Raw genomic sequence first — 12500 nt, forward strand, 5'->3', positions numbered from 1 at the left:
AATTTAGGCAAGGCAAATTAATTGTAGTTCCTGATTAATTTAATAACAATACTAGCTTCATAATAATAATAATGGTTTAATACATTAATGAGAAAACGAGCCAATTATCGTATTGATATCGTCAAAGGCATCTGCCAGCAGCGATATCTCTGACTATCGTCGATACACGATACCATCGTCTATCGGCACAACCCTAATTAACATGGGGGTTTATGGGTAATGAGTCTCTTCTGCAGCCTCTAGTGGCCAGTGGATGAACTGCAGGTTAATCACTCAGCGTCAGGTGACACACATGTAAACACACAGTGATGAGAGTGAGACTCACAGTGGATCTCTTGCGCAGGAATGCATCGGCTTCGTCCACGAACAACAGCAGCCTGAAACACAGAACTATTATTATAATCATTTACACTATATAGTGCTTTCCTGGCTCCTCAATCACCTCAGCCAATCCAACACTAATATCATTACTGCAATTAAAACATATTTCTATAACATAAATGTTTATTTCTATAAATGTCATACAATAATTTGTAATTGTTAATTTACATTTAATACAAAGAATAAAATAATGTAATTATTACATTTTAAATAGCAAATTGTTAGTTATTGAATTTATATAAAATATTAAATGACAAAAAAAAATGGTCAATGTATCATATTATACAAATATTTGTCATGTAATATATGCTGATATACAGTACGTGAACTAAAAACTAAATATCAATATAGTACACTTGTAAAAGAATAATTGTAATTATGCCAAAAATTATTATTTTACTTTTTGCTTATTTACAATTTCGCATATATAATATGTGTGTGTTGAGCTGTGAGTTGTGTTCGCTGACCCACGGCGGCTGGTTCCGGCCCAGTCGAACACCTTGTGCATCGCCGTCACCCCGTCACGGCCCATCGGGGCAACGTCCCCCCCCGTCATGATGGCGTAGTCCATCCCAGAATGCATCGCCAGCTTCTGCTCACAGCCAGTCAAGAGGTTACTAGGGCAATTGCTATGGTGTTGTGGGTGGTTGCTATGTGGTTGCTATGGTGTTCTAAGTGATTGCTAGGATGTTGCTATGTGGTGACTAGGACAATTTCTAGGGTGTTATGGCTGGTTGCTATGCAGTTGCTAAGATGTTGTGGATGGTTGCTATGCAGTTGCTAGGGTGTTCTAAGTGATTGCTAAGATGTTGCTAAGTGGTTACAAGAGTGTTGTGGCTGGTTGCTATGCAGTTGCTAGGGTGTTGTGGATGGTTGCTAGGATGTTGCTAAGTGGTTACTAGTGCAATTTCTTAGACGGGGCGCTGACTTGACGACGGCACAAACACGTGTGTGTTACCTTAGCAAAGAGCGTCTTCCCAGTCCCCGGCGGGCCGTACATGAGGATGTTGCGGTACAGGCCGCGGTTCTGCCGCGTGTTCCTGGTGGCGATGGCTATGTCACGCACTCGCTCCTCCAGAGACGGCTGCAGAGACAGGAAGTAACATGTGTTTCTCACCACGCACATGCTCACTAACAGGAAGTGAACGATGCGCAAACACTCACGCTAAGCACAACTCCCTCCAGAGCGTCCTGCGCTTTACTCTTCAAACGCTTCGCCATCTGAAACACACAGGCCATGGGTGTTTAGGGTGTGTGTGTGAGTGTTGAGTGGGTGTTTTCAGTGTGTCACACCTCACTTCCTGGCTGCGCAGGAAGTGCTCATCCCACACACGTCAGTCATACCTTGATGGGGTGTTTGAGGGCTTCCGCCACCGTGATCCGAGAGGTTTCCCGAACTAGCGAAGGTTTTCCTAGCCTAGCCTCAATGTAGCGTCCCGCCACAGCCGTCGCGTTACGCGCGGAGTAAACACCCACCGCTAGCAGCGTCAGTCCTGCCACCTACAGGAGCAGAGGAGCGTGAGACACAAGCAACACCGTCTGAGACGCCAGAGATGTGCTAGCGCTTACAGACACCAGAGATGTGCTAGCGCTTAGAGACGCCAGAGATGTGCTAGCGCTTACCGTAGCCGTGACTTTATCCCAGTCGGATACGAACGTGCGGAAACCTTCCCCGAATACAGCGCCCGCCGTCCTGAAGCACACAAACACAACAACCATGATGAAGTCATGTGACCATTAGCATCTGATCATATACACATATAAAGCTATTATTCTAAAGTAAATAATGTAATAATGAGTCGTTACACTCTAAAAAAAAATCGTGGTTTATTTTTTCAACCCAAATTTTTTCAACCCAAACCCAGTTCTTGTGTAACCCAGATCCTGGGTCAGGCTTAACAACCCAGTTTTTGGGCAGTTCTTGTGTAACCCAGATCCTGGGTCAGACGTAACAACCCAGTGTTTGGGTAGTTCTTGTGTAACCCAGATCCTGGGTCAGGCGTAACAACCCAGTGTTTGTGTAGTTTTTGTGTCACCCAGATCCTGGGTCAGACGTAACAACCCAGTGTTTGGGTAGTTTTTGTGTTACTCAGATCCTGGGTCAGACGTAACAACCCAGTGTTTGGGTAGTTCTTGTGTTACACAGATCCTGGGTCAGACGTAACAACCCAGTGTTTGGGCAGTTTTTGTGTTACTCAGATCCTGGGTCAGACGTAACAACCCAGTGTTTGGGTAGTTTTTGTGTTACTCAGATCCTGGGTCAGACGTAACAACCCAGTGTTTGGGTAGTTCTTGTGTAACCCAGATTCTGGGTCAGACGTAACAACCCAGTGTTTGGGCAGTTTTTGTGTTACACAGATCCTGGGTCAGACGTAACAACCCAGTGTTTGGGCAGTTTTTGTGTTACTCAGATCCTGGGTCAGACGTAACAACCCAGTGTTTGGGCAGTTTTTGTTACACAGATCCTGGGTCAGACGTAACAACCCAGTGTCTGGGCAGTTTTTGTGTTACTCAGATCCTGGGTCAGACGTAACAACCCAGTGTTTGGGCAGTTTTTGTGTTACTCAGATCCTGGGTCAGACGTAACAACCCAGTGTTTGGGCAGATTTTGTGTTACACAGATCCTGGGTCAGACGTAACAACCCAGTGTTTGGGCAGTTTTTGTGTTACTCAGATCCTGGGTCAGACGTAACAACCCAGTGTTTGGGCAGTTTTTGTGTTACTCAGATCCTGGGTCAGACGTAACAACCCAGTGTTTGGGCAGTTTTTGTGTTACTCAGATCCTGGGTCAGACGTAACAACCCAGTGTTTGGGCAGTTTTTGTGTTACACAGATCCTGGGTCAGACGTAACAACCCAGTGTTTGGGCAGTTTTTGTGTTACTCAGATCCTGGGTCAGACGTAACAACCCAGTGTTTGGGCAGTTTTTGTGTTACTCAGATCCTGGGTCAGACGTAACAACCCAGTGTTTGGGTAGCTTTTGTGTTACTCAGATCCTGGGTCAGACGTAACAACCCAGTGTTTGGGCAGTTTTTGTGTTACTCAGATCCAGGGTCAGACATAACAACCCAGTGTTTGGGCAGTTTTTGTGTTACTCAGATCCTGGGTCAGACGTAACAACCCAGTGTTTGGGCAGTTTTTGTGTTACTCAGATCCAGGGTCAGACATAACAACCCAGTGTTTGGGCAGATTTTGTGTTACTCAGATCCTGGGTCAGACGTAACAACCCAGTGTTTGGGTAGTTTTTGTGTTACTCAGATCCTGGGTCAGACATAACAACCCAGTGTTTGGGCAGTTTTTGTTACACAGATCCTGGGTCAGACGTAACAACCCAGTGTTTGGGTAGTTTTTGTGTTACTCAGATCCTGGGTCAGACGTAACAACCCAGTGTTTGGGCAGTTTTTGTGTTACTCAGATCCTGGGTCAGACGTAACAACCCAGTGTTTGGGTAGTTCTTGTGTAACCCAGATTCTGGGTCAGACGTAACAACCCAGTGTTTGGGTAGTTCTTGTGTAACCCAGATTCTGGGTCAGACGTAACAACCCAGTGTTTGGGTAGTTTTTGTGTTACTCAGATCCTGGGTCAGACGTAACAACCCAGTGTTTGGGCAGTTTTTGTGTTACTCAGATCCTGGGTCAGACGTAACAACCCAGTGTTTGGGTAGTTCTTGTGTAACCCAGATTCTGGGTCAGACGTGACAACCCAGTGTTTGGGTAGTTTTTGTGTTACTCAGATCCTGGGTCAGACGTAACAACCAAGCGGCAACCTCCCCGTCTCTCTCTTGAAACCAACACGGAAGTGAGTTAAACTGCAATTCATTGACTGGCCGCTTGAGGCTGGCTGCAGAAGTGAGTCAGATCTGTATCTCCCCCATGTTAAAATTACCAACTTTACAGCAGAAAAAAACATGTTTACAGCCTGGATCTCTATGTGGCTTTGGTCTATACAGCTAATTTTGCCCTTCATGACAACTGTGAGGGGGGTGCATTTTTTTATAACTCATCCGTTTAGTTGATTAATATTTAAAGTTCTGCATAATTAAGGGTGTGTCCACTTTTGAGTGACAGGTGGATTCCCACTGATGTCAATGCTAGCCGTTTGTCTGCTGTTAGCTGCGTGCCTGCGTCACTTCACCTCAGCAAATTTTAGCTGCTGAACTTGCCATCTCTGCAGTGTTTGTGCTTTTCTAGGGATTATTTCATACAATTTAATACACCCATTACTTCGCCCACGGTTTAGGATTCCGTCGTTGTCGTGAAGTGTCGTTCGAGAGAACAACCAGCGTTGATTTCAGTTGTTTTCCTCTGTGAACTTGCACTAATGGATGTCTGACAATTTCGTTGATTTTTTGAGTTTTCAGATTTAAAAACATCTATAGATATAAAGGCTTGTTCGTTCTGCTCTCACGGAACAGATAGATTATAATATGCTTATGTTCCGTCAGATGAAATCCTGCAGGTGTCGGCGCTTTCTCCGTCCATGTAATAAATGCACATCCTTGAATGAGCGCGGATTTCTAGCGCATTTAACGTACTTGAACTTCATAGGTAATATATCTATGGTTTAACCCATTTGAGAGGCGGCCAAATCAGAATTTAAAATGGACTGAATAAGCTCTCTACGAACTTGACGAGCGATGCCGCGCTGACGGACCATAGACTATAAAAAAGTGTACTGACATGTATGCACATAAATCACTGTCACACACACTCTCTCATATTAAGTTACTGCATAATACATTTTCAACTAGTAGAATAGTACAGAATCACGATACACAGTCTCACTTGTAGCCATGTCTTTTAACTATTATAATATTTCGAAGGGCAAAAACAGGAACTTTTAATTGGCTTTACATCATCAACTGTCACTTTAGCGCGAGGCCCTGTGCAGTCGCAGACTTGGTACTGTCAGTAGCATATAGCATTACTTCCCTGAGCTAACTCTGGTAGCCAGGCTACTCACGCCCCGCCTCTTTGCCCATTTTCTGTTATCCAGGAGTGACACAAGGTGACGCAAGGCCAAGATGGCGACGGCCGACTCCGCCCACTTTAGGCTTCAAAAATGCTCTTCAGAAACCTACGGGTGACGTCACGGACACTACGTCCATATTTATTTACAGTCTATGGTAACAACCCAGTGTTTGGGTAGTTCTTGTGTAACCCAGATCCAGGGTCAGACATAACAACCCAGTGTTTGGGCAGTTTTTGTGTTACTCAGATCCTGGGTCAGACGTAACAACCCAGTGTTTGGGTAGTTTTGCGATACACAGATTCTGGGTCAGACGTAACGAAGGAAACGCCTGATGCCTTGCATAAAATTTTATGATTTCATTAAAAAAGATATAGAATATAAATACATATGTTAAAATATGTTGTCAGAACTGTCCACTGTATGGACAGGTTATGGAGTCACAGCTTATTTCTTCTACGAGTGAAACACTGGCTGTCTGGAGTTATAAGTTCCTCTGCTGAACACGAGCTCACGAGATCCAGTGCGTTACAGTGGAAACAAGACAACACAGACTGGGCCATTACACTGGAATTACTTTTAAATGTTTTAATTTTTACATCTAATATTTGTTAAGCGAGCTTAAATGTAGTCAATATGCATTCAAAATTATATAAAATATACTATACTGTAAAATATGATTGAAAATAAAGGAATTATCATGCAAGCCGGTGGTTATATCGAGCATTTTAAAAAGGTTTAGAGGATTTAAGTTAATCCGTAGACATTCATTCATGTATGGGTTAAAATATTTAAAAAAGAGCCAGTACTTTAGTATATAATGGATCAACTATGCAACATGTGACCTGTCCTATATTGACCCAGCCTTTGGGTTGTTTGTAAGAGTGTACCGTATGGACTCGAGTACGGTCTGTCTGTGCTCGGCCGCCTTCAGGCGTATCTGCTCGCGGATGATGTCAGCGTTCTCCCTCTCCACGCGCGCGCGAGCTTTAGACTCCGCCTCCACACGCAACATCTCGTTCTTGTGCCGCAGATCCATCTCGTGCTCGATGGTGGCTACAGGAACACACACCAGAACACGTCTCGGTTACGAAGACAAACATTGATTTCTTCAGAATTACACAAATGGTTGGTGTGAGATTCACCTCTCCTCATGGCTTCCTGCTTCTGCACCGACTCTTCCTGTTTGCGCAGGTTCTCATCGTTCAGGATTTGCTGTAGGAGAACAGAAGGTAGAGTCACACTCAATTCAGTTCACGTTTATTTGTATAGCGCTTCTCACAACACACATCGTTTCAGAGCAGCTTTACAGAGAGTGCCTGAGTCCACGTTACAGCTTACAGAGGTCTGAGTTATGCACTTCAGAAATGTTCATTTACTAAATCAAAGTTAGTGAAATAGGTATTAATTTAAACAATGTAATAATTGTGTGGATCAAGAGTGTGAGTGAATCTGTAGACAAACACACACACACACACACACACACACACACACACCTGCTGTCGGAGCTGGTCGTCGTACCGCTGCCGCGCCAGTTTATCCTGATACTGAGCTCTCTGTGGAAGAACACATCATCATCATCACCATCATCATCATCACCATCACCATCATCATCATCACCATCATCATCACCACCATCATCATCACCACCATCATCATCACCACCATCATCATCATCATCACCATCATCATCATCATCATCACCATCATCATCATCATCAGTGTGAGGTCTCACCGCCTGGTGTTGTTTGGTCTCCTCGTTCAGAGTCTTCCTGCGTTCTTCTCCCTGAACGCGGATCTGCTCGCCCTTCAGTTGCTCCAGCGCCGCCTCGTACTCCTGCACCACGACAACATCAACATGAACCATACAGTGTGTAGATCAACCATCAGACACCATTACTCCCAGAACTATGACTATAACGATAACTATATTAGCGTTCACACCAGCGGACGATAACTATATTAATTGCCATGAATGCACCTAGTAAAGCTGGATGGGTTGTAATTAGTGCTGCACGATTAATCGCAATTTACATGTAATCGCACTTAAATCACTTTGGCTTATCGCGATTTTGAAATCGCAAAGGCTGCAATTATTTGTTATGCGCAGCTTGTCAGTGACGTCCGGCTCAGTAAACGCTGCTCCATCTGAAAGCACTGTGAGTTTGAGTCACTTATAACATGCATTTGAAAAAGCAACACGCATCAAACATCTTTCCAGACATGAGAAGCATTTATGAAACTCTTTTTAATAACATGCATTTACTCCAAACTCTCTTCATAAGGACAGCTGAGCTCCTCCTTCTGTATGGAAGGCATTTTCTGCCAAATTTAAATAAATAAAATTATTAAAATTAAAACCAGATTAACAATTTCATTACAGAGAACTGTATGCAAAATATGTGACAAAATTGAGAATAAAATTAAATGATTTCATTTTCACAGCATTATCCCTGTCAAATTTAAAAAATATAATGCAATTGGTGATTTCACATTTCATTTCCACTACAGTCTCGAGGCAAGACTGCCAATATTAAAATGAAAAGCCAAACGTGAAAAAGAAACTACAAATACAGTTTTTCCAATGCTCTTTAGTAACGCTCACGCAATAATAGTGACACAATTCAAATACAAATGTCAATTTTCGTTTTAATTTTAATTTTAATTCCTCTTTTATTTCACAGTTTTCATTTTTGTTTTCATTTTCAAAGACAACCTGCATGCAAATTCTATGTTAATGAGTGGGTGTGGCTTATTCTAGTACCGGTGCTGAGACACGCCTTCTGTAAAGCGAAGTCGTCGACGTCCCGTGTGCATGAGTCGAATGTGTGAAACGAAATTATTTAAATGTGATTATATTGTCATCGAGACGACGAGATATGGCGAAATCTGTTAGTGAGCTTTTGCGGGAAGCTGCCGCAACATTAGAACATGGACACAACCAGCCTGACCATGTTAGTTATGATGTTAGACTCAGACTAGACCATAATCGACGATGAGGTTCATTCATGTATTAGGCTGTTTTAGAAATTCAACTATTTGGGTGTACAAAGGTCTTAGTAACACAATTTCTACAACAATTATAGCCAGACATTAATACCCGCTAGCTTTAACCGAGAACCTCGGCCAATGTTTCATATCCGCGTCGTGCCTAACAACGCCCTTCAGCCGTGACTTATTCAGATACAGCACTAGCCTAGAGTACCTTATTGATTTTATAAAACAGTTACCACGCAATACAAATATTAATCCCGAAACATATGTATCTATGCAACTATCATGAAGTAAAATTAATCACTAAAAGCCAATTCCTTACGCTGGAGAAAAAAAAAATAGTCCCTGACCATAAAGCAACAGAAGAAGTTACATTATTTCTCCATTAGATGGAGACAAAGACTGTCTTAAAGGACAAGTTCGGTATTTTACACTTAAAGCCCTGTTTTCAGATCGTTTCTGATGAAATACAATGGTTAAGATTGAAATTTGGACAAATGCTGCTGGCCCGAGAATTTTCGGTTTCTGTGGTAGCACCCCCCCCCCCCCCACCTCCACAATGGTTGCATAGGTGCACTGGAATAATCCTTCCTAAAACGCATTAAACTTTCGTTTACAAAGACGTGAAACTCACCGAGTGGTCAGGGGTGTTCACTGATATGCTCACACAAAAATCGCTGCAAAAGATGCTTTCCAACAGGTTTTATCGTAGTTTTTGTCCAACTCCATTGACTTGTATTGTCATACACGTCATACAGTTTTCTGTAATGAAATCGTTGATCTGGTTTTAATTTTAATCATTTAATTTATTTATTTAAATTTGGCAGAAAATGCCTTCCATACTTCTGTGAGATGATGAGCTTCTGACACAGAATAAGGCAGTCGTGTGTTTATAAGTCATGTTTAATCAAAGCGTTTCAATCTTCTGGTTATTCAGATACAGCGATAGGGATGTCCTGGAATGATGTGCGTTATTGTACTTCTGCATGTATCGTGTGTGTGAGAGAGAGCGCCCTCTGGTGTTCAGATGCAGTATTTACTACCGATCAGCCGCACTCCACTAACAAGCTGCGCTGAAGATAATCGCAGCCTTTGCCAAATCACGCGCGGTTTTATTGCGATTAATCGTGCAGCTCTAATAATTGGCTGTTAATGTTTTTAAGTGTCATTTTACATTTTTTATTTAACTATTTAATCATAGTTGCGGTGCGAACTTCACTATTTTTGTTGTCACCTGTATGTGAAAAGCGCAAAAGAAAAGCGTTTTCATTTCTAATGCATCGCTGTCATGTAAACATCTAGAGTTAGAGTGCTTATTAAACTGCATCGTGATCGCTGAGAGAACATCTCATACCTTCACTTTGCTCTGGTGCTCCATCTGGACGGTTTGCTCCTGCATGCGCGCGAGATCCAGCGCTTCTTTGGCATGACCTGAGGTCACAGGGGTCAAACCTCATCAACAACATCACTGTAGTACACACATTAGGGCATTCATCTAGCGTGACCTTTGACCTAATGTCCTTCATATGCTCATGACATCGCAACACTGCAGTTATTATAACGAATGAATGAATGAATGAAGCGCGTCGCGTCATAAACGCGCTCGGTTCTGGCACTCACGGGACCGGTCCAGGTCTTTGGCCGCCTGCGCCGCGCGCTCCAGCCCCGTCGGGTCGAAGTTGCTCCATTTGTCCTTGGGTTTATCCGCCGAACCGGAACCGGAGCCCCCGGGGGGAGGGGGGGGAGCGGGCGGAACCGGGCCCTCCGGCGGGCCGACACTCTGACCTTTATTGAGCCCGAACAGCCACGACATGTTCCACTGACAGACACCGAACCACCGGGCACGGACACACTTCCACTGCACGCGAGTGTCACGCCGCGCTCTGCGCATGCGCTGTGCTCCTCACGCGCAGCCGCTCCACGCTGATTGGCCGACGCACGCGTCCTTCCAGAAGGTCAGAGAGGAAGCCACGCCCCCCTCACGGTGTACGGCGGCCGAAAGAGGCCTGAAAGCCTCTGCGCGATTCTTGCGTCATCACATGCGTTTAATAACAGGGAGAAAAAAATTATCTAATAGTCTGCAACTCTGGAAAGATGTTAGTTGGTTGCAATATCTTTCATTTCTCAATGAATCCCAAAACTGTTATTATTGGATTTTCTTTGAAGCGGATTAAATGCCTGCTTTATAATAAATCGAATTATTTTCCTATGTAGATTTTATATTCATACATGTAAGTTTTCAAATTGTAAACATCTTTTTTTGGTATTCTTACATGAGATAAAACATTACTTGATTTCAGTTTCATCCTCTCTTACACTAAAGCACAAGAACATGTATAATCTGCACGACCTACAAACTTTTTAGCTTAATTAATGTTTACATTTCTTTTAATTTAAGTAATGCCCTGTTTCTTTCTTATTTTACCCATTCTTGTTCATTCCACCATCTAGTTCTGTGTTCTGTTCTGTGGTGTTGCTGAAAGTGTTCTCTTTTATTTATATTCTTGTTATTCTTAATATAATTATTGTTGTGTTGTAGTTTAGTTGTTTCACACTGTAAACTGGATGTTCAAATAAAGCATAAAAAAATGATCTATGGAAATTGCCAAATAAGTTTTGTGTTAATAACAAAATTAAGGAAGTGTCTTACAAAATACTTCACAGAATTGATCCTGCTAAACATGTTTTGGAAAGATTTAAGCTTTAATATTTCGCATACCTGTGAATTCTGTGCACTAGAAAAAGAAAGTATTTTGCGTCCGGTATTTCACTGTATTTACTCAAGATTATTGTGAAAAGATTTAGAAACATTTATGAGCAGAAAACTGAAGCGTATGATAGAAATGTGTGTATTTGATGTGCTGTTTTATACTCAGAATGACCGTTTGGAATGTAAAGAACAAACTATTACAGTTATTTTGTTAGGAAAATACCATTTACATAAAAATAAGTCCATAAATAAGTCCATTCTAAATCTAACAACCTTGAGCTGAACACGCTCAAAACAGTGGAGATGATTGTGGATTTCAGGAGAAAATCCCCAGCACTCCCCCTCTCACCATCATGAACAGCACTGTGGAAGCAGTGGAGTCATTCAGGTTCCTGGGCTCTACCATCTCCCAGGACCTGAAGTGGGCAAATCACATTGACTCCATTGTGAAAAAGGCCCAGCAGAGACTGTACTTCCTTCGCCAGCTGAAGAAGTTCAATCTGCCACAGGAGCTGCTGATCCAGTTCTACTCAGCCGTCATTGAGTCTGTTTTAAGCACTTCCATCACTGTCTGGTTTGGTTCAGCTACCAAATCGGACATCAGGAGACTACAACGGACAGTCCGGACAGCAGAGAGGATTATTGGTGCCCCCCTGCCAACCCTCCAGGACCTGTACTCTTCCAGAGTGAGGAAGAGAGCAGGTAAAATCATCACAGACTCCACTCACCCTGGACACCCCCTGTTTGAACTGTTACCGTCAGGACGGCGACACAGATCACTGGCCACAAGAACATCCAGGCACAGGAACAGTTTCTTTCCACAGGCCATTTCCCTTCTGAACACTTAACATGCCCCCCAAGGCATATGCCTGTAAGTGCAATACTCCCACTGTCTAGTGCAATATTCTCTTAACTCAGGTGATATTTATATTTATATTATTCATACTACTCAAAATACTGTAAATATGTTCATAATCTGTAAATGTTTATTCAGACTAAACCCAACTGTGACCCCTTTTTTTACTTTTTATACTATTTTTATTTTTTTTAATATATTTTATTCTTAGAATTTGTATTACTATGTTTCTTGTTGTATTTGTATATGTGCACTGGAAGCTTCAGTACCAAGAAAAATTCCTTGTGGGTGCAAGCACACTCAGCAATAAAGCTCTTTCTGATTCTGATAAGTGGCTCAATGCAAACCAAATTTTTTCACATTTTAAGAATGAATTTAAATTATATGTAAATCTTGTGGAACAAACAAAAAACCAAAAAGCGCTGAAAACATGTAAAGCTTTGAGAGCACTGGAGATGTCTTTTTTCTATTTTTTTCATTTCCTGGCAGCTAATGTTAATGTGATGATGTGAATATGTAATACCTCTTGTTCTCATGGCATTTAATAAAGAAAGAAGAATCAGGATGAAATGACACTCTTTATGTATTAGTC

At 42.4% G+C, this 12500-nt stretch overlaps 1 protein-coding gene across 1 annotated transcript in view; it reads right to left on the reverse strand.

The window, feature by feature from the left end:
* The window catches only part of atad3 (ATPase family AAA domain containing 3), a 17504-nt gene extending 7265 nt beyond the window's left edge, over positions 1–10239 (reverse strand). Inside the window, exons 1-12 of the mRNA XM_082138720.1 lie at positions 9963–10239; positions 9697–9773; positions 7084–7185; positions 6845–6904; positions 6494–6563; positions 6239–6404; positions 2005–2074; positions 1726–1881; positions 1546–1602; positions 1340–1465; positions 849–973; positions 326–377 (exon numbers count right to left, since the gene is read on the reverse strand). Coding sequence (XP_081994846.1) covers positions 326–377; positions 849–973; positions 1340–1465; positions 1546–1602; positions 1726–1881; positions 2005–2074; positions 6239–6404; positions 6494–6563; positions 6845–6904; positions 7084–7185; positions 9697–9773; positions 9963–10233 — 1332 coding nt within the window. The 5' untranslated portion in view covers positions 10234–10239. The remainder of the gene's footprint in view (positions 1–325; positions 378–848; positions 974–1339; positions 1466–1545; positions 1603–1725; positions 1882–2004; positions 2075–6238; positions 6405–6493; positions 6564–6844; positions 6905–7083; positions 7186–9696; positions 9774–9962) is intronic.
* Between the last annotated feature and the right edge of the window lie 2261 nt (positions 10240–12500).

The sequence above is a fragment of the Leuciscus leuciscus genome (genome assembly GCF_965113295.1).
Source record: "Leuciscus leuciscus genome assembly, chromosome: 15".
NCBI lineage: Eukaryota > Metazoa > Chordata > Actinopteri > Cypriniformes > Leuciscidae > Leuciscus > Leuciscus leuciscus.